This window comes from Dysidea avara, chromosome 1 (genome assembly GCF_963678975.1).
Source record: "Dysidea avara chromosome 1, odDysAvar1.4, whole genome shotgun sequence".
Lineage (NCBI taxonomy): Eukaryota > Metazoa > Porifera > Demospongiae > Dictyoceratida > Dysideidae > Dysidea > Dysidea avara.
Genome location: NC_089272.1, coordinates 29,578,979 through 29,600,268, shown reverse-complemented (window position 1 = coordinate 29,600,268; position 21,290 = coordinate 29,578,979). Strand labels below are relative to the sequence as shown.

Genomic DNA, 21,290 nt, shown 5'->3' with positions numbered 1-21,290 from the left:
TCCAAGTGTGCATGCCAAACCAAGGAGTTGTCTAAAAATCATCACAGGAGGTGTTTAATCATGTGTACAGTAAACAAACAAAGCTGTAAGTACTAACAGTATGCCTCCTGTGGTCACTTATATAGTGCAATGTACATGTTCATACTTCTGATGTGTGTCATCATACTATGTGACCACAGGAAATATATTATAGTCACACTTTATGAGATCATCTGCTATGTTTAGTTTTGTTAATATAAGCTCTAGACTTGAAAATAATTAATGTAGTTCATGTTTTTCCTGTCAAGTGCACTGAATAGATTCAGAGCATAGACTTCAATGTTTCGTACAGTGGTATTCTTAATATCAGGTGTTTAGTTACAGTATGTTTCTTATTGAACAAGGAAGACAGAAAATTATATATACATACTATGAGGTAGATTTGTTTACCAGCACACCACTAATTTAAAAGTACATACATACATTGTGCAACAATTATTGTCCATAAATGCATTTAAACATTTTGGAGCCGACCGGCAATAATTTTTAATAATTTTATTATGTAAATTCAATAATTATTTTTTTAACAAAACAATATATTGTGAGACAAACTGCAATGATGTACAAGAGATGCATACATGCTTGGATGACAAATTGTGCATTTATTTTGTATAGTGTTATGAACATGTAATCTGACTATATCTAATTTAACACTGATGAATAAATGTTTCACAGCCATTCAATACTGCAAGGATCACTTGTACGCAGGATTATTATCCATGACCACTTTATCACTTCTACCATAGGCTGGATTTGGTTGCACCTTTATATCTTCAGTAACACGACTGGGTGGATGCATTGTTTCATACAAAATTTTAGCAGTTGATCTGATTGTGTGTATGCCATGTGATATTTTATGAGTAGTAGTGAAGAAATATCTATTTCTAGTAAGACTGGATTCATCGACAATTTCATCTACTACAGCTGCAGGTGTTGTGTTTATAAAACACTTGGCCTTCTTCTTCACAACAATAATAATAGCAATCAGAGCAGTAATCACAACCACAGCAATTACAGCAATGACAGGAAATATCACAACCAGTACTCCAGGACCACTAGATGAGCTTGATGATGAACCTGTTGTAAGGTGGTGATAAATACTATAAAGCGGATGGATTTAAACTCACTATAGTAAAAAAATTAAAATATGGGAAATATAGATCACTGAAAAAGTGAAAGAAACAAGGGTCAAACATGTCAGCATGTTAAACTGCTCTAGGACTACAATGGAGTATGTCAAATGCTTTAAAGCCTAACACTTGAAATTGTCACACACGCAGATCTCTATTCGGAACCAACGGATATGGAACGTACTGTACCATTGATAGTAATAGTACGTATATACATTATATTGTTGGATAATCAGAAAAGCTTATTAATAAACAGTATACTGAAATTGCTGCTACACAACCCCATACGTACGTACATGAGAATAATGCATGTAGCTAGCTGCCTATGCCATGCCTAAAGATTAAAAATGGTATACATTTCATGGTAGCTATACAGAACCATTCTTAATAGTTAATTTTCTGCTCTTGATTTATGTTTTCCTTTAGTCTCTACCATATCCATTGAGTCCAAATAGAGTGTGTGTGTTTGTGTGTGTGTGTTTGTGTGTGTGTGTGTTTGTGTGTGTGTGTGTTTGTGTGCGTGTTTGTGTGTGTTTGTGTGTGTTGTGTGTGTGTGTGTGTGTGTGTGTGTGTGTGTGTGTGTGTGTGTGTGTGTGTGTGTGTGTGTGTGTGTGTGTGTGTGTGTGTGTGTGTGTGTGTGTGTGACAATTTCAAGTGTTAGGTTTTAAAGAATTTGACATGCTCCATTTTAGTCTTAGAGCAGGCAACATACTGACATGTTTGACTATTCTTTCTTTTGTTGTTTTCAGCAATCTCTTTTCCCCATCAAAAATTCTTCTTATGCTGGTTTGTGTAGTTTTTATAAATCCATTTATGGATACCATGCACTGTATAACAAAAGGTGCTGGTGGTACTTGATATTTCACAAGGCTAAATTAAACATGATAAGTTGTGTGTGCAGTATTCAGTTCCCTAAGAGCACTTATCATTGTAGACTGTAGGAAAAATGGAAGGAAAATTAGAAATTTTGCATCCTAGTAGATAAGGATGATTAAAATAAAAAGTGTGCCTGATGTGCAGATTAAGGATAAGATCCTTGTTTGAAAGAGGGAATGTCCCAAAATTTTGGAGCTATATAGATTCATGAATGATGTTGGTAAGCTCAGGTTGAAGGTAAGTATCACATGATTGTTTTAGTCCAGATTCTTATCAAACATGAGTGAATGCACAATGTAGGTGAGCACCTGCTTAACTGGACTGGTAAGTTTATCCATGGGTTGTCAACTTTGTAGCTACATAGTAGACATGTACAAAACATATGTATTTGTGTACTGTGTAACATAATGGAATAATGAAATTTACAGCCCATCCATATGGCAAAGTTTGTTTGGCCAGGACAGGAAACAAGAAATCAATTTGGAGTAACCATTCTCCAAGAAAGGATTGGGCACACAGGATATATAGGCAGCAGCTAAAATGGGTGCAATGATGTTATATGTCATTATTAACATTAGCACCATTGCAGCCATTGTCTACTGATCACCCACCACCTTTCATTTCACACCTTTTTAAAAAAACTATGCTGCACCACTTTTTCAAAGACATTATTTCTTCTTGCATTTGCAATTTCCAAAACAACTCACTTTAAGTGACTTAATAATTGAAATTTACTTACACTTTCTGCACCCAAATACTGTATGGCAATCACAGTTATTCTTAGCACTCTAATTATACTGTAGGGTACATTCTCATTTCTAGTGCTAAATTTTAACACCAATAAGTAGCTAAGGGAGGCAAATAACACCTACCGAATTTCTGTCAAGTCTACAGGAAAAACTGCCTCAAGAATCGGTTGAAAAGTAGTTGAGTAACCATAATATTGTAGGAGTGCCATTTAGTGATTTGAAAGAAATTTTCTTAAAGACTATGAAGACAATGAAAAGTTCAACAGCAAGGTCAATAGTGTATAACAATCACGCGATTGAGCTTTGTTAAGAAAACGTTTAGTTACCACACCTACAGAACAAAACACTTAAGGAAATCAGCTGAAAATGGATATATAGGTGGATTAATTAATGTAGAAATTTCAATGGTTTAGAAGAAATCACATAACTGCAAAAACCAACTATGTGTAATAAGTACTTGATTGAGACACTCTAATAGTGCAGTCACCCTATTAGAACATTCAGCTAAGTAGCAAGTTATCTTATAGAGAATTCATAGATAGTTCATCTGCAAACAAGTCAGCCTCTAGACAGTTTAGCTACAAACAATACATTACTAGTCACCCAGAAGAGACTTCAGCTACAAACAAGTTACCCTGTAGAGACTTCAGCTGCACAAAAGGTCATCCTGTAGGGAGTTCAGCTACAAACTAATCACCCTCCTATAGAGAGTTCAGCTTCAAAATGTCACCCTGTAGAGAGTTCAGCTACATGCAGTGGAACCTCAGTTATCTGTAAGTCTGAAAAGTCCGTATCTCCGAAACTGTGTTTCAGTATTATCAACTACTCTAATAGAACAGTCACTGCTCTAATAGAGCAGTCATTTCCGTAGTTTAGTAAACCAAGAATCTGGCCGGATAACTGAAGTTCCACTATTACAAGTCACCCTGTAGGAAGTTCAGCTACTGTACATTACAAGTCACTCTAGAGAGCTCAAGTATGTTAAAAGTCACTGAGTTCAGCTACAAACAAGTCACCATGTCGAGAGTTCAGTTATTCTGTAGTGAATTATAAAGTCACTGTGTAGAGAGTTCAACAAAATTTTAAGTCACCCTGTAGAGAGTTCAGCTACAGAAAAGTCCTCTGTAGAGCTTGTATCTACAAAATCACAATGTAGAGAGTTCAGTTGTGTCACAATTCAAGTTGCACTCTGAAGAGTTCAGCTACATAATACTGTAAGTAACCTGTAGAGAGTTCAACTGCAAATAATTCACTTGTAGAAAATAGAGAGTTCAGCTTTTTTACAAATCATCCTGTACAGAGTTCAGTTACATTACAAGTTGCCCTATAGATAGTTTAGCTGCAAACAAGTCACCCTATAGATAGTTCAGCTATGAACTAGTCACCCTGTAGAGTGTTTAGCCATGTAAAAAGTCACCCTGTGCATTGTACAGTATACATAACACTCTGTACAGTGTTCAGTTACATAATAAGTCACCCCATGTGATAATTATTATTCAGTTTCAAATATACTGTACACATATCACATTTAATAGAAACATCTCTGTCTTGTTTGACATTTCCTGTAGTACAGAAAAAACACATTAAAATGAAGCCCTAAGCTTGCCTATTGTGGCTTGCAATTACAAAGAGAAGTGATATCTATACCAAAACAACCAAGCTGTAAAACAAGAGTGCGCCCCCAAAAGTCCAGGGTGAAAAGGGTTGTGAAATCAAAAGTGATGGCCAAAAAATGGCTGTGATGATTGCTTATTATTAATAATGGCAAAAATTTTAATAACAGCAATTTGGTGAATTTATGTTTCCTCCTCCATGTTTCACTACCAAATTCACCTGAATTGTCGTCATTAAATTTTTTGCCATTAACCTACCATAGAGGTCATTTCTTGACTGCTACTGTTGACTTTACACCTTTTCCAACCTGTGGGGCCACACCTTTTTTTTACAGATTAGGTATTTTTGTATAATACCGTATAGAACAGTATGTAAGAATGCTATTGTCAACAATAATGCAAAAATACACAAAACATTACGTATACAATGTGCACTACTGTACCATAGCACATTATTTTGATGTGCAATGCATGCAAAAGTTTATTATGAAACCAAAATATTATTACCTGTCGGTGTTGTTGCCCTATCAACCATGGAACTCAACACAGTTGATGTGGTGGTCATCACTGATGAGGATGATGGTCTAATCAACATAGTCACTTTAGTAGTAACCATAAAAATATCACTGTTTGGACTTTGTCCACACCTATTAATAGCAATTACAATTGCATAATAAGTTGTGTTAGGAGTTAATTCTGCTATAGTACGTGATGTCCGTGATGTTGTAGATTCTCTGACATTACTTCCACCTCTCCAGTTTACAATATACTGATCAGCATCATCCACCTCATCCCACTGTACAACAAAGGATGTGTTAGTGATGTCACTAAATCTGATATTCATTGGTGTATCAGGTGGATCTGTGGTAAAGAACCAGAAACATACTATCATGTTGAAAATTATGTTTGTACAGTGAAACACTGTGAGGTCAGGTGATCTTTAAAAAGGTATGCCTGTAAAGTGAGACTTTGCTTTACATTATCAAAAAGTTGTACATGCATACTGTACATACGTACCTGTAACCATTTGGTGGGTGTATTGTCAGAGTTCCAGTTATTTTTTTTGTTATTTTTTAAATTGTTTTTACAAAGCATGCAGTTTACAAACCTTGGGATTTTTTTTCTTTTATAATAGCAATAAACACAAGTTATTTTCTTCTTGTTCTTGGATATACAGGAATACAATGGCATATCTAGATTACAGTATCTGGTTTAGTAAGGTACTATGTTGCTGCCTGCTAGGGATTCTGGGGGTATATGCATACCCCCCTGATTAAAAAAGTCAAATTAAGTCTACTTTCACAGATAAACTACATACTGTAATGGTTACGTTAACCCTATTTCATGCTAATTCACATGACTTAATTTGGCAGCAAAATTGAAGGATGTCTTCCCACCCTTCCCACCCATATAAATTAAATGTTTGATGTAGGGAGGCATTTAGGCCAGAGGTGGGAAAGTGAGAGTGGATGACATTACAGTCACTAATTACAGCATACAATCTCTAAACATACAGTACAGATCTATGAGCACCCATTTTACAGAGTTGTATGTACACATCATTTAGTGTATTATTTATCCACAAGTACTATATAAGCATGCATGTGTGTGTGTGTGTGTGTGTGTGTGTGTGCGTGCGTGCGTGCGTGCGTGCGTGTGTGCGTGTGTGTGTGTGTGTATGTGTTTGTCCATCAGCACAAATACATTTACTGGAAGTATGGACATGATAATATTGTGTGAGTTTGGATGCATGTATCATGCATGCATTTATGTACACATAAACATGTTAAAGGCTGTGTATACCATACATCAACAACTATATACAGATGGCAATAAGAGGTATTGCTGGTTATGTATATGCAACAGGTTGTTGAAAGCTGTGAGTGGTAAAAAGTGTTACAAGGTTGGCCAACATCTGAATATGATAATATTTCCATAGACTTAACTTGCCCCGTATGTTCGATCAGTGCTATAGTATTTGAGTTAAAATTAAAATGATAGTCTGCTATCCTGTATGTCTCACTTTATCTCTATTGTATGAATACCATCTATTGCTAACTCCTCCCCTCTATTCTTTTAGTTATAGAGGTGTATCACAATGGCCACTCCCAGTTTTGTCCAGAAACAAGCAGGGAACCAGGAGTAAATTATCATAAGCCTTCTCCACGATCATTTTTAGTAGCTCTATGTAGATAACTTTCAGTGTTGAACTCCCACCTTACATACATATTGGCTCCCGTGCCTAAAAACTTTTTAAAAAGAATCAATAAACAACAAAGACAGTATTGACTGTATGTGTCCTCTTCCTTGTTATATCTAGTTATCTCTCTCCTATGCAAGGTAATGAGAAAACATTACAGTGACTAATAATTATAAGAGTGGTTGGTGTGGAGTCCCTTGGTGTCAATTGTGCTGCCGTTGGTATTTTCCTCTGGAACGTGACAGTACAGTTGAGGTTCAGCTACATACCTTCTAAGTTGGTCTATTTTTGGTATAAATGAAACATATAGCCTGTTTTTCACCTAAACATTATGTTCCATTCTTGGTGGGTAGGCAGTTTACCATACACGCCTGATTCAATAGGCCTCCATGCAGATCGAACCTCTTGTACACCTACCAAACCACCACCCAATCATTTGACTGGGTGCTTGCATCCTCCAAATCTACCATCTGTGTCCAAGCACAATGGTGGAGGAGGGTCAAAACAATGAGTATTATTAAATGTATAATTAACAAAGACTTGAGATGTGTTTATATAGTGACCAAGTAGAAAGATTATAATACTAATATAGGGTACGCAACACAAAAAAATCAATACCCTCCAATCAACTACATATACCTAACTATTGTCATGTGTTAGGCTAAATGTAACTTGAATAACACCAGTGTGGCAGCAAAGTTTGTCACTTTCTTCTAGTAAAAAAATGATATAGAAATGTGTTAAAATCACATTATTTTGCTGCAGCAGTTTGTTGGATTCTTTGTATGCCATGATATTCACCTTCAACATTGTTCGAGTAGTCTATTATTGACTCATAGTATTGATTTTATTGGTTAGTTTTTGGTTACAGAATGATTTGTGTGGCTTTTTGACAGCAAACAAATCGTTTCTTCCTTTGGAGCACAGGACAAGCAGAGCAGCAACTATGCCATGGGTCAGCAATGATTAGTACTAGGTAAAGTACCTGCATGCAGAGTATGGTTAAAATTGAAGCTTGTCAGCCATCTGGCTGAGCCATCTATGTGCTGAAATTCAGCCAAAATGACATGATTTATGCAAACAAATACCAGAATGGGTGATGAATCACACTACAGCTATCTTTCCCAGTAAAGGCATAGAGCAATCCAATACATGAAATAGGCACTCACTTGATCAAAATTCAAATTGGAACAAATACCCATGAAAAGCAACCTTGCAGTACATATGCTCCTACTGTAAATATTCGTGTTAATGGTTCACAATGTTCGCTATTTAAATTTCAATCACATGAGTGCTGATTTCATCCATTAGATTGCTCTGTGCATTTACTGGATGAGATAGCCATATTGCTAGGTGTTTTATAAGTGTTGTATCCTTGTAATTGGAGATTGTTTCACTGATGCATCACCCATTCTGGTATTTGTTTGCAAAAATTGTGTTGTTTTGGTGAAATTCAGCATATACTGTAGATGATTCAGCGAGGCTTCAATTTTAACCATACTAGTACTTTACCTAGTACTGGTCATTGCTGACCCATGGCACAGTTGCTGCTCTGCTTGTTCTGTGCTCCAGAAGAAGAAACACTTTTTTTGTCGTCAAAAAGCCACACAGATCATGCTGCCACCAGAAACTAACCAATAAAATCAAACCACCGATACTTTGAGTTGATAATAGACTACTTGAATAATATTGAGGGTGGATATTGTGAACCTTACAAACTGCTGCAGCAAAAGAAATCATGTGATTTTAAGACATTTTCTACTAGAAGAAGGTAACTTGGCTGCCATGCTGGTGTTATTCAAGTTACTCTTAGCCTAACACATGACTAGTTGATTGGAGGATATCGATTTTCATGTTGTGGACCCTAACTAATATTGTTATTTTGCTATAGGAAAGCCTCCAACCACCTCTGTCACTTAAACTGGATTACCATATATATAAATCTACAGTGAGTACACTATCATTGTTGGTGATCCATTGTGATGTATTGCAAATAAAAGAATTAGGTGCTAGACATACCTGTAAAATATCACAGTTTACATAGCATTCTCAAAGGTGATTTTTACTGAAATACTCCAGATAATCTTCTAATCTTCTCCTCAACAATTACTATTTAAATTAATAAGAAGTTCAACTTAGTATATATATAAAACTGAAATGTCGATGCATGCATTCTCTGACATATCATCCAAAGGAGTTGGTCCAGGAGTGTCATGTTTACAAGAAGCAGGGATCAGCAGTAATAGTAGGAATTTTGTTACACACAAGTCCAAATGGATTGGCTGTTCTATTTCGTCCTTCTATTCAGAGTCTCTCGATTTTCCATGCATAAATCTCTGGTAGGGAATCAGAGATCTTTGGTAGGATCCGGGCCCTACTAGGCTCATGTATAGATGTGTATAAAATATAGCTACGTGTAGCTACAGTACTGTACCTGTTATACTATTTGAAATAGAAGAGACAGTGTGTATACCAAAAAAAATGTTCTAAAAACAGAATCAACATTAAAATATTTGCAACAGATTGTGGTATGCGTAACCAGATTTGCGGAAACGGATCTTCTACATACATCCAATTCTATGAACTTGGAAGATCATAACCTAGTGTTCAAGTAACATAATAATGCATCTGAAATTTTCACCAACTATGTTGGTATTGACTACTGACCAAATTTCTTATCAATAGCCTTTTCCATTCTGTATACTTAAACCTAAAGTTAGCAGATTCTATGTGAGTGGAAGATCCCTTTCACAATTCCGATCACATAATATTATAGAGATTAATTTCTAGTGAGCATAGGTGATGTTTTGTGAGAAAAAAGCATAATAGCCTCATACCCTAGACTACTTCATAAAATGATGCATCCATTATGGAAAATAAATTAAATAATTAAAACTGGCTTTCAGCAGCCTTCTTCCAGGTCCTTAGTTAATACATACTAGGGTAGTAGCTTTTCTAACTAGCTTAGTCTTATGATTTCTGGAACCACACAGATGTGCAAAAGCCTATAGTGCTTTCCTGTGGCCTAGAAAGGGCAACTGTTTAGTATGGCTCCTTCCTAAAATGAACAACACCCAACAAAATACTGCTGTTAAAAACTATCATAGAAATATCATACACAACAAAAGGCACCTTTAAGGAATCTAGTATTAAATCCAGCATTACAGCAAGAAAACACATCCAAAAGGCTGGATATTGACTTTGACAACAATCACCCAAACCTGAATTTTGATATGCCTTCATGCTTGGCCACCTTCGCAAGGTTAGAGGCCAAATGAAGCAGTGTATGGTTACAATTTTATGCCACAGCAACAAACTTGTATGTGGCATGTGCCTTTTCTGGTTCCGATGAGCATCTGCCTTCTGCTCCTTACCTTTCCTTTTATTTTCAACTACAGTACACTGTCGTCTACTTTATGCAAGGAACTTGTTAATGAATCAAACTGAGAAATTAATTTTTTGTATAAGCATTTTCCTTGGAGGAATGTATTTACAGTCAAAACTATTTGACGTGATTACTATACTGTAAGAGGGAGTAGATACCTGTAGCTGCACTTATATAAAGCAATTGCATGGCGATTGCATGTACATCCTTAAACAATCAGAACACACCACCATGTCTATAAATGATCAGAGCACGTGACTACACTCCTTAATGATCTAGCTGCAATGAGCTGCAGTTTTTGCTGTAGAAACCAAGACACGGCAACCACATTTCCTTAATCTATTCCATGGCTCACTTTAGTCAAATTAAGCAGGGATCGAGATATTCTAATAAACAATGCAGTCACAGACACACATGTGCATGATAGCTACATTCTATAATAAAAAGTTAACAAACTAGTGCAGTTAAAATTATTAATTTAAAAATGTAGGGTACCAGTGACAAAAAAGTAGTGAAACAAGATATTTGAATGATGGTAGCTACTACAACATAGCTACAGTATGGAGGAATCCCTATACCTTGGCATTGAACAGATGGTGGTAACATGTCAATGTAGGGATTTTTCCACATAATTATAATTATACCATCATTCATTTATTTTGTTGCACTCTATTTAAATAACTGAATTTTCTACTAACTAACTAACTGATGCCTCTGGCCAATTGACCATGGTTACCACTACAGGCTTGAATTCTTCACTGTTCAACGTCGCTTCAGTTTGAGATGTGCTTTTCCACCAACCGTAGTAGCTACAGTGCAAGCATCATGGACTTACAGTACCTTTTGTGTCCCATTTCTTTTTTCATTACCATGTGAATGTTGATTCGTGGTAATGTGTGATGGCTTCAATACAGCTGGCTGTCACGAAAATCATCCGTAATTTCTGTAGTGACTGAATTGATTTCAGAGGCATTTCTTACACTGATTTTGTTTTTAATGATGTATAATGGGTAGAACATACTGTACATCTGTACTTGAAAACAAAACAGAATTGCCACTTCAATTCAGAGGCACTTCTTGTGCTGTTCTTCATTTGTAAACCTGTATCAAGACACACGATAGTGTGTCGTGCGGCCCAAGAAGCCGGCGCGCCACACCGTGAGTATATTAACAGGAAGAAAGAAAACGCAATTTTCACACCTATGTAGCTCTGTGATCCCTTATCCAATTGGAACCAAATTTGCTGGAGACGTGCCGCCCAGTTAGCGGAGTCTACATACCAAATTTAAAGAAAATCGCTCCAGCCATTTCCGAGATACGAGCGAACAAAATTTCGTTTTAATTTCTTCGTTTTTTTCTTCTTCTTCTTCTTCATCTTCATTTCACACACTTCGCAAAATTCGCCATAAAACACGAATGCGTGCTCGGATTTGGCTGAAATTTGGCACACTTAAAGGGCTCATTAAGGCGGATTTCCGTACCAACTTTGGTAGGAATCCGATGAACATTCACGGAGTTATGACCGATTATTTGCGTAAAATAAGGTCGAAGGTCTGTCACGCCTACAGGGTAAACGCCTTGGAGGAATCAGTTGAAAATTGATATGCAGATGGAGCAACCATCGTAGGAGTGCCTTTTTGTGGTTTGAAAGGAATCGGGATAAAGACCATGGAGATATTACACGAAACCCAACCTGTGTCAAAATTACGCGATCGATTTTTATGAATAGAAAAACTATTAGTTTTCGTATCTACCAGGCAAACCGCTTAGAGTAACGAGCTGAAAATCAGCATGTAGCTGGAATAATCATCATAGAAAGTCCTTGCAATAGTACAGAAGAATCGGATTACAAATCACTGAGTTATGATTCGAAAGGCAACTAGGTGCAGCAAATGCGAGATCGAGATACTCTAATAGAACAGTCACCCTAATAAAGCATTCAGTTGCATTTATAATTTACTCAGTTATATTACATTGTAAGTTATTCTGTAGGGATTCAAGCTACAAACAAGTCACCCTGTAGTCAGATCAGGTAGAAGAAGGTACCTAATAGAGAGTTCAGCTCAAATAAATCATACTGTAGAGAATTCAGCTACAAACAAATTGCCCTGTAGAGAGATCAGCTAGAAGAAGTTACCTTGTAGAGAGTTCAGTTACAAAGAAACAATCATGCAAAGAGTTAGCTACAAACAAATCACCCAGTAAAAAGTTCCGCTATGAACAGATCACACTGTAGAGAGTTCAGTTAGAAACAAGTCATCCTGTAGAGAGATCAGCTAGAAGAAATCACCTTGTAGAGAGTTCAGTTACAAAGAAACAATCATGCAAAGAGTTTAACTACAAACAAATCACCCAGTAAAAAGTTCCGCTATTAACAGATCACACTGTAGAGAGTTCAGTTAGAAACAAGTCATCCTGTAGATAGATCAGCTAGAAGAAGTCACTTTGTAGAGAGTTCAGCTATAAAGAAACCACCATGTAAAAGAGTTCAGCTGCAAACAAATCACCTGTAGAGAATTCAACTACAAACTAATTACCCTGTAGAAAGATCAGCTAGAAGAAGTTACCTTGTAGAGAGTTCAGCTACAAACAAATCATCCTGTAGAAAGTTCAGCTACAAACAAGTCATCCTGTATAGAGATCAGCTAGAAACAAGTCATCCTGTAGAGAGTTCAGCTAGAAGAAGTTACATTGCACAGAGTTCAGCTAGAAAGAAACTACCATGTAGAGAGTTCAGCTGCAAATATATCGCCCTGTAGAGAATTCAGCTACAAACAAATCACCCTGTAGAAAGATCAGCTAGAAGAAGTTACCTTGTAGAGAGTTCAGCTACAAACAAATCACCCTGTAGAGAGTTCAGCTACAAACAAGACACTATGTAGAGAGTTCAGCTAGAAGAAGTTACATTGTAGAGAATTCAGCTACAAAGAAACTACCATGTAGAGAGTTCAGCTGCAAACAAATCGCCCTTTAGAGAATTCAGCTACAAACAAATTACCCTGTAAAAAGATCAGCTAGAAGAAGTTACCTTGTAGAGAGTTCAGCTACAAACAAATCACCCTGTAGAGAGTTCAGCTAGAAACAAGACACTCTGTAGAGAGATCAGCTAAAAACAAGCCACCCGTAGAGAGTTCAGCTAGAATAAGTTACACTGTAGAGAGTTCGGCTACAAAGAACTACCATGTAGAGAGTTCAGCTGCAAAAAAATTGCCCTGTAGAGAATTCAGCTACAAACAAATCACCCTGTAGAAAGATCAGCTAGAAGAAGTTACCTTGTAGAGAGTTCAGCTACAAACAAATCACCCTGTAGAGAGTTCAGCTACAAACAAGTCACCCTGTAGAGAGATCAGCTAGAAACAAGTCATCCTGTAGAGAGTTCAGCTAGAAGAAGTTACATTGTAGAGAGTTTAGCTACAAAGAAACTACCATGTAGAGAGTTCAGCTGCAAACAAATCGCCCTTTAGAGAATTCAGCTACAAACAAATTACCCTGTAGAATATTCAGCTACAAACAAGTCACCCTGTAGAGAGATCAGCTAGAAACAAGTCATCCTGTAGAGAGTTCAGCTAGAAGAAGTTACGTTGTAGAAAGTTCAGCTACAAAGAAACTACCATGTAGAGAGTTCAGCTGCAAATAAATCACCCTGTAGAGAATTCAGCTACAAACAAATCACCCTGTAGAAAGATCAGCTAGAAGACGTTACCTTGTAGAGAGTTCAGCTACAAACAAATCACCCTGTAGAGAGTTCAGCTACAAAGAAACTACCATATAGAGAGTTCAGCTGCAAACAAATCACCCTGTAGAGAATTCAGCTACAAACAAATTACCCTGTAGAAAGGTCAGCTAGAAGAAGTTACCTTGTAGAGAGTTCAGCTACAAACAAATCACCCTGTAGAGAGATCAGCTAGAAACGAGCCACCCGTCGAGAGTTCAGCTAGAAGAAGTTACATTGTAGAGAGTTCAGCTACAAAGAAGCTACCATGTAGAGAGTTCAGCTGCAAACAAATTGCCCTGTAGAGAATTCAGCTACAAACAAATCACCCTGTAGAAAGGTCAGCTAGAAGAAGTTACCTTGTAGAGAGTTCAGCTACAAACAAATCACCCTGTAGAGAGTTCAGCTAGAAACAAGTCACCCTGTAGAGAGTTCAGCTAGAAACAAGTCACCCTGTAGAGAGATCAGCTAGAAACAAGCCACCCGTAGAGAGTTCAGCTAGAAGAAGTTACATTGTAGAGAGTTCAGCTACAAACAAGTCACCATGTAGAGAGTTCAGCTAGAAGAAGTTATCTTGTAGAGAGTTCAGCTACAAACAAATCACCCTGTAGAGAGTTCAGCTACAAACAAGTCACCCTGTAGAGAGATCAGCTAGAAACAAGTCATCCTGTAGAGAGTTCAGCTACAAACTAGTCACTATGTAGAGAGATCAGCTAGAAACAAGTCATCCTGTAGAGAGTTCAGCTAGAAAAAGTTACATTGTAGAGAGTTCAGCTACAAAGAAACTACCATGTAGAGAGTTTAGCTGCAAACAAATCGCCCTGTAGAGAATTCAGCTACAAACAAATCACCCTGTAGAAAGATCAGCTAGAAGAAGTTACCTTGTAGAGAGTTCAGCTACAAACAAATCACCTTGTAGAGAGTTAAGCTACAAACAAGTCACCCTGTAGAGAGATCAGCTAGAAACAAGCCACCCATAGAGAGTTTAGCTAGAAGAAGTTACATTGTAGAGAGTTCAGCAGTTTAGCTGCAAACAAATCGCCCTGTAGAGAATTCAGCTACAAACAAATCACCCTGTAGAAAGATCAGCTAGAAGAAGTTACCTTGTAGAGAGTTCAGCTACAAACAAATCACCTTGTAGAGAGTTCAGCTACAAACAAGTCACCCTGTAGAGAGATCAGCTAGAAACAAGCCACCCGTAGGGAGTTTAGCTAGAAGAAGTTACATTGTAGAGAGTTCAGCAGTTTAGCTGCAAACAAATCGCCCTGTAGAGAATTCAGCTACAAACAAATCACCCTGTAGAAAGATCAGCTAGAAGAAGTTACCTTGTAGAGAGTTCAGCTACAAACAAATCACCTTGTAGAGAGTTCAGCTACAAACAAGTCATCCGGTAGAGGGATCAGCTAGAAGGATCACCTTGCAGAGAGGTCAGCTACAAAGAAATCACTCTGCTTCATCTTTTCTTCTTCCTGTAGTAAAGAAAAAAATGACAGGTTAAAAAGCCCTAAAGCCGGCCATAGGCCGGCTTTGGGGTATACAAATGCAAAAAGAAGTGAAATCTAATCCAAAACAGCCAAGCTGTAAAAAAAGAGTGCGGCCCTGAGAAAGGCTATGGTGAAAAAAGATGTGAAATCCAAGGTGGCGGCCAAGAAATGGCTGTGATGGTAGGTTAATGGTAAAAATTTTAATAACAACAATTCAGTGAATTTGGTGCCGCTTGGTCTTGGCACAAAATTCACTTGAATTGTCGTTATTAAAATTTTTACCATTAACCTACCATCACAGCCATTTCTTGGCCGCCACCTTGGATTTCACATCTTTTTTCACCATAGCCTTTCTCAGGGCCGCACTCTTTTTTTACAGCTTGGCTGTTTTGGATTAGATATATATAACAGGTGGAAAAAAAAGCTGAAATGAAGTGGAATGGCCACATCACTTTTCAGACGTGCAATAAGTTAATACTCAATTGACTACAATATGTCTGACTGGTGCCATTCTTTCCTTTGATGCGGTATGCATTGGCTCACTCATCACAATTACATGTATGTTATAAGAAAAAGCCTATACTTTGGTCATGGCTATACTCTGTATATGACCGAAGTATAGGATTAAATGTCCACTAGTATAGCTGCAGGTGTACATAGATGACCTCCCTTGTTTCATTGCTTTTTTATTTCTACGATTCCTACTCAAAGATAAAATTGCCTTACACCTGTGATTAAGAATGCAGCTACTAACACTGCATGTTGCTTAACATTCAATAAACAGACTATCAATATTTTTGGATATAATTATTCTTTGTGCTGTAAATGTGAAGTAGTACACATGTGCATACTACACAATTTACCTGTTCTGACTTTGAGGGAAGCATTCCTACTCATTACATCACTAACTGGCAGTACACAGTGATATAAACCATTATGTCTATTTCTCACATCACTGATTGTGAGTGTACTAGTTAGTATGTCACCACTGATAGTTGTTATGACATTGAAAATAGCTCCTGATCTAGATATAGTGTTAAAACGAGACCTTCCACTTCTCAACCGCCTCCACCTCACATCATCACTAGTAATGATAGCACCGTTCCTTTCCACTACACAAGTAAACACTGCAACTCCTCCAGTACACGCTGTGAAATCTCTTGGTTGTGTTGTTATTGAAGCTAAAAACACCACATACATGCAGTAACAATGATTATAGTACAGTAGAGTACAGGTATAAGGATCACGACAGAAGTATAATGACAATGTATTTGGTATCTTAAGTTACACATTTTTGTTGCTTTACAGGTTATCAAGATACATGGTAGTGTGTCATGCAGCCAAGAAAGCTGGCATGCCATACTGTGGGTATATTTACAGGAAGAAAGAAAATGGCATTTTTATACATGCATAGTTCCATGGTCCCTTCTCAAAAGCTCATCACTTTGCCAGGTAGGGTAGGCTGCACAGAATATTTGATTCCATTTGCACCAGCCATTTGCAAGATATGGACTTTCAAAATTTTGAATATTTTTCTTGTTTTTTTCTTTAGCCATAAGGAATCTACAGTATACGGGGGCTTTGCTTTCTTTTCGCACACTTTGTAAAATCATTATAAAATGCAAAAATGTATAACTTGATTGCCACGAACTTCAGTGCAAATGAAGAGTGTATAAAGGTGAATTAACATTCTAAGTTTGCTACGAATCTGATAAATATCCACGGAGTTATGAGTGTTTACTCGCATAAAAAAAGACTGAATAATTATCATCATAGCTACAGGGTGAACTAACTGCTTATGGAATACCTTGAAATTTGGTGTGTACATATGCTAGTCATGGTAGCAGTGCCTTTTTAGATGGTTTGAAAAATAAAAAAAGTAACCACTACTGCAGAATTACAAAGCACAAAAAAAAAATCTAACTACTGCAAATTATGGGGTTGAGATACTGTACTCTTATAAAACAGTCACTGTGGGACAAAAACATACATGAAAAATGTCAAAAAAACTTACCAGAGTTTGAACCAGGGATCTCTATATACTGCTTAATCACTGAGCCACTATCTGAATACATTGCTCATGTGAGGGTGTAGTATTTCAGAAACTTCAGCAAGCAGGGTTCACAAAGTAGAACCCTTGCGTGCTTAAAAGACCAACTATTTAGGCTTAAGGCAGTTTCCTAGATCATCTATAGCACTACTAGGGTTAACTAATTTGTGCTGGAGGCACATCAAGAACATGGGAATGAACGGTTAACCTAAAACAATTTTAACTAAAAAAGACAAACAATCTGGTCAACCTGTACCATTTGAATACAATTGAAAGAGCAGTGTGAGTAAAGTTTTCCAGACCACAAACAAGTACTGATATCTTCATCAGTTTTAAATCTTAACAAATTGAGAGTTTTTTCTGTGGGTTGATACTTGAGAGAATGGTTTTAGAGAACAGCTTGGTGATGACAATGATTGACATCTACTAGTAGGACTACGTATACCAGTGAAGTTTAGAAGAAATAGTTACAATCGTGTTTCCTTTGAATCACTTTTATAGTGCTGTAACAGTGTATGTTTTCTTGGACGTAAGATAAAAGATTTTACAGTCCATCAAGTCTTTGCATACAATAAACCAGGAAACTCTGAAGCTGCTGATGCACTTTCGTGGACACCAGTACTGAATGAAGAGTTGCTTGATGTGTGGGGAAAGGGAAAGTGCTGATACTGATACTGTACTAATGGGAAATTAAAGTACTTTTAGTTTCTTTAGTCCTAAAGTTTAACAATTCATGACCAGCAGTCAACAGATCAGAGATAACTGATATCATTAATTATTTACAAAAGAAGAAGTTATCAATCAGAAGACCAAAAAAAAAAACATAAAGAATCCTAAGTATAGCAAAGAAGGGGTACGTTGCTTTATGTAGATGGTTGTCTATAATTATTATGAGTGATGTGCTAGAACAATGATGTCTAGTACCGCCAGAGATACTCAGAGACAAAGTAGTAGGAGAGCAAAATGACAAATTGTTTGCTGGACGCTTTTCAGAAAAGAAAATGTTGAAGAAATTAAAATTGCATTTATATTGACCAGGTATGATCTTACCTATGCAACCGTACAAGGCTAAGAAATAAGGTAGAACCCTGCATTGCCTAGCATCCCAGTTGGAGAAACTTTTGTCCATAATGACATGGAATTCACAGAAATGGATGCTAGAATCATGTGCACTATGCTTGAGATTCCTTAACAAAATGCCCACAGGTATATGCTGTAGATCACTCAATCTACAAACATGGTGGGCCTTTCAGCATTGTAGGTGGGTTTGGTCATCTGGATTATCCATGTCATTTGGGTCACACTTTGTCCAGGTCAAGTGGGTCTTATCCACTTCACTGAATATTTGGGTCTGACTCAGATGAGATCACATGTGACTATATTTAAATAACTAACTTCTGGAAATCTTAATTGCTGTAGCTACATGTTGACTTATGTGGAGCCACACCCACTTGATAATATGTAGCTACTTGCTTCTTGCAGACAATCCTTTTTATAGTATAAAATACAGAACTAACTAATAAACTTGGAACATGTGGAGCTCTTGAGGCATGCCTCTATTTTCATTAAACCAGGTCCCATCTGGATTACTACTCAGGTTAGTGGGTCAACCGGCTCAACAGTACTGACCCACTTACAACGCTAGTGCCTTTATATCTTCCCGACTCATGATCCTACTTTGGAATTTCTTGCAGATGTTTTGTGAGTTGATAATACTGTGATGACTAATGAGCATGCCAAATTTGAGCAACTACCAAGAATTACATACTAATGTTAAATCATTTGTTGATGGCAAATACATGTACATACACTACATGTACTTGAGTACCAAATTAGCTAATCAAAACACATAATCCTTAATCCATGTATTCGTGATATTTAGGTTGCATCAACCCTTATTATTTTTTTTAAATTTGCCCAGATTTTTGGCTGGCTCAAGCAGTGTTGTGCCTACAAAAGATGCTACTCTAAGTGCAATCAGTTTTCTTATAATGTACAATGTATTTTAATAAACCAGTAAGATTATAGTGTGCAAAGCACAAATAGGTTGTATTCCGCTAAGTTCAGAATTTCCAATAGCTACAAGTTTGTGTGAACTTCAGAAACACAGATGGCACAGTATTGGGTTACTCAGTACTTAATCTCATAATGCGTATGTGGTAAACTGTGAGTGGGATTTCACCCGCCAATCTTTCTAAATCATATTCATACAGTACTTGAAATGATGAAATAACCACACCTATAAAACTACTGATAGCTGTAACAAGATATGTGTACATCTGAGGTGCAGTAAGCTGAACTGACTGTTATAGCTAAACAGCCCTAGCCTAAAAGTTGGAATGAATATTTGTGACCATCTCAGCAAAAACCTGCCTTGTTTGCACAAGCATGTGTATTGAGAAAAACAAAATAAAACAGTTTGCAAAATTACACATGCTACAAAGAAGAAATATGAAAGTTTTATACCCAGAGAAACACCACAATAAGCTGAACCATTCCTTGGACACTGTAGATAATGCTAAGAATTTTTTTTAAATCCAAAGTTGTGCGAACAAGGAGGGTTTTTGCTGAGATGGTTGCATTTATGAATGGATAATGCATTAGTAATTCATACGTAGATAAACATTATTTTTGAGTGTGGTAACACTCCAGCTCAAGACTGCTTAGTGCATAACGCCTGACAGTGTATACTTTTCACACTATAATTTTTCTCAAAGATAGCTATAGGCTGTTACTCATGAGTCATCATATCTGGATGGTGGAGTGGCACTAAATTCAAAATGTTTTTAATTTTTTTTTAAAATTTGCAGTGTCATAGACACACCAGCTGCTGAAATCAAGAATTGAAGACATTTTTTTACAGTGCTTTTAATTTGCATATAATATCTAGCTATGGCGACTGCTTAAAAATTTTCTTGCGTAACTTTCTGGTACTGTATACATGTACAGTAGCTACTGCTACTTGCATTCACTACTTCACAATAACATGCATGATTGCTTGAATCAACTTTCGACCACATAGGCACATGATTCCGATCGTCAAATGGTTCTGTAGGACTTATCACAGCGACTAGCTAGTTGCTACAGTACGTAGTTCATAACTTCTTGCCACAATATAGCTGTGTTAGCTAATAAATTTTGCAATACCAACAGTAGCTATAATGTTATGCAACCTGGCTGCATAGCACAGTACCGCTAGTTATGACTGGCATGGCTATTGAAATACACAGTAGCTAGATTGATACCCGCCATATACTCTTATGACATAACATTAACTCACCCTGAGCTTCACTACTTCGTAGCAGAAGGAAGAAATGCAGTAGAATCCAAACGAAAACCACACGCATAGTTCTGTATCCTCGTGCCAGGTATTGAATTCGCAAAGTCGTTGGCTTAACGGCGGCAGGTGGAGAGTCAGGTAGAGACCACTTCAGGTAAGAGATCAAGAAAAACTGGGGGAAAAAATTACGCATTCGTTTATTGTCGTTTATTACAAATTGCAGATGTGACTGCTCTATTAGAGTGTATTTGTGACCGGATAATATATTATAGCCTTTTCAAATTTCCAAGTTTGACTAATCATAATTCCACATGTGTTTAGCCTATCACCTTGAGATTACACCCAGCAATAGTGGTAGGGATATGATGTTACCGAATTTCAGGCTGATGCAGTGCATTATTCACAGTCAAGTTATCGGTTGCCAGGTACATGCAATTGGAAAGGCTATAGCTAAGCCCCTTTTCACACATCAGTGTAGCTAGTTGCTACCATGATCAAAGCAAGGAGGGATTCTAAGAGTTGATGTTTAATTTGGTTTTTGATTGAAGTCTAGTCACAGATCATTGTTGGATCAGTACTGCGTAAATTCTGCTCTGCGAAGATTACATGCAACCATCTTGGGGGGTGCTGTAATACATGTCTCAGCAATGGCTAATGTAGCTGGAATTTCGTTATAGGACTCCACAAATACCATACAGTAGCTATTCAATTACTTTGTGGCTACTCTGTAAGCCATCTTAGTGAGATTATCTCAAGAGTCCTATACTGTATT

At 37.1% G+C, this 21,290-nt stretch overlaps 1 protein-coding gene across 1 annotated transcript; it reads right to left on the bottom strand.

Annotated features, from left to right (window-relative positions):
* Window positions 1-590: 590 nt before the first annotated feature.
* LOC136249551 (uncharacterized) lies at window positions 591-20,697 on the bottom strand. Its single transcript, XM_066041597.1, has 4 exons — window positions 20,519-20,697; window positions 16,052-16,369; window positions 4,915-5,268; window positions 591-1,116 (listed from the first exon to the last, which is right to left on the bottom strand). Exons 1-4 carry the CDS (start codon window positions 20,583-20,585, stop codon window positions 734-736), a joined length of 1,122 nt encoding a protein of 373 aa, XP_065897669.1. The 5' UTR covers window positions 20,586-20,697; the 3' UTR covers window positions 591-733.
* Between the last annotated feature and the right edge of the window lie 593 nt (window positions 20,698-21,290).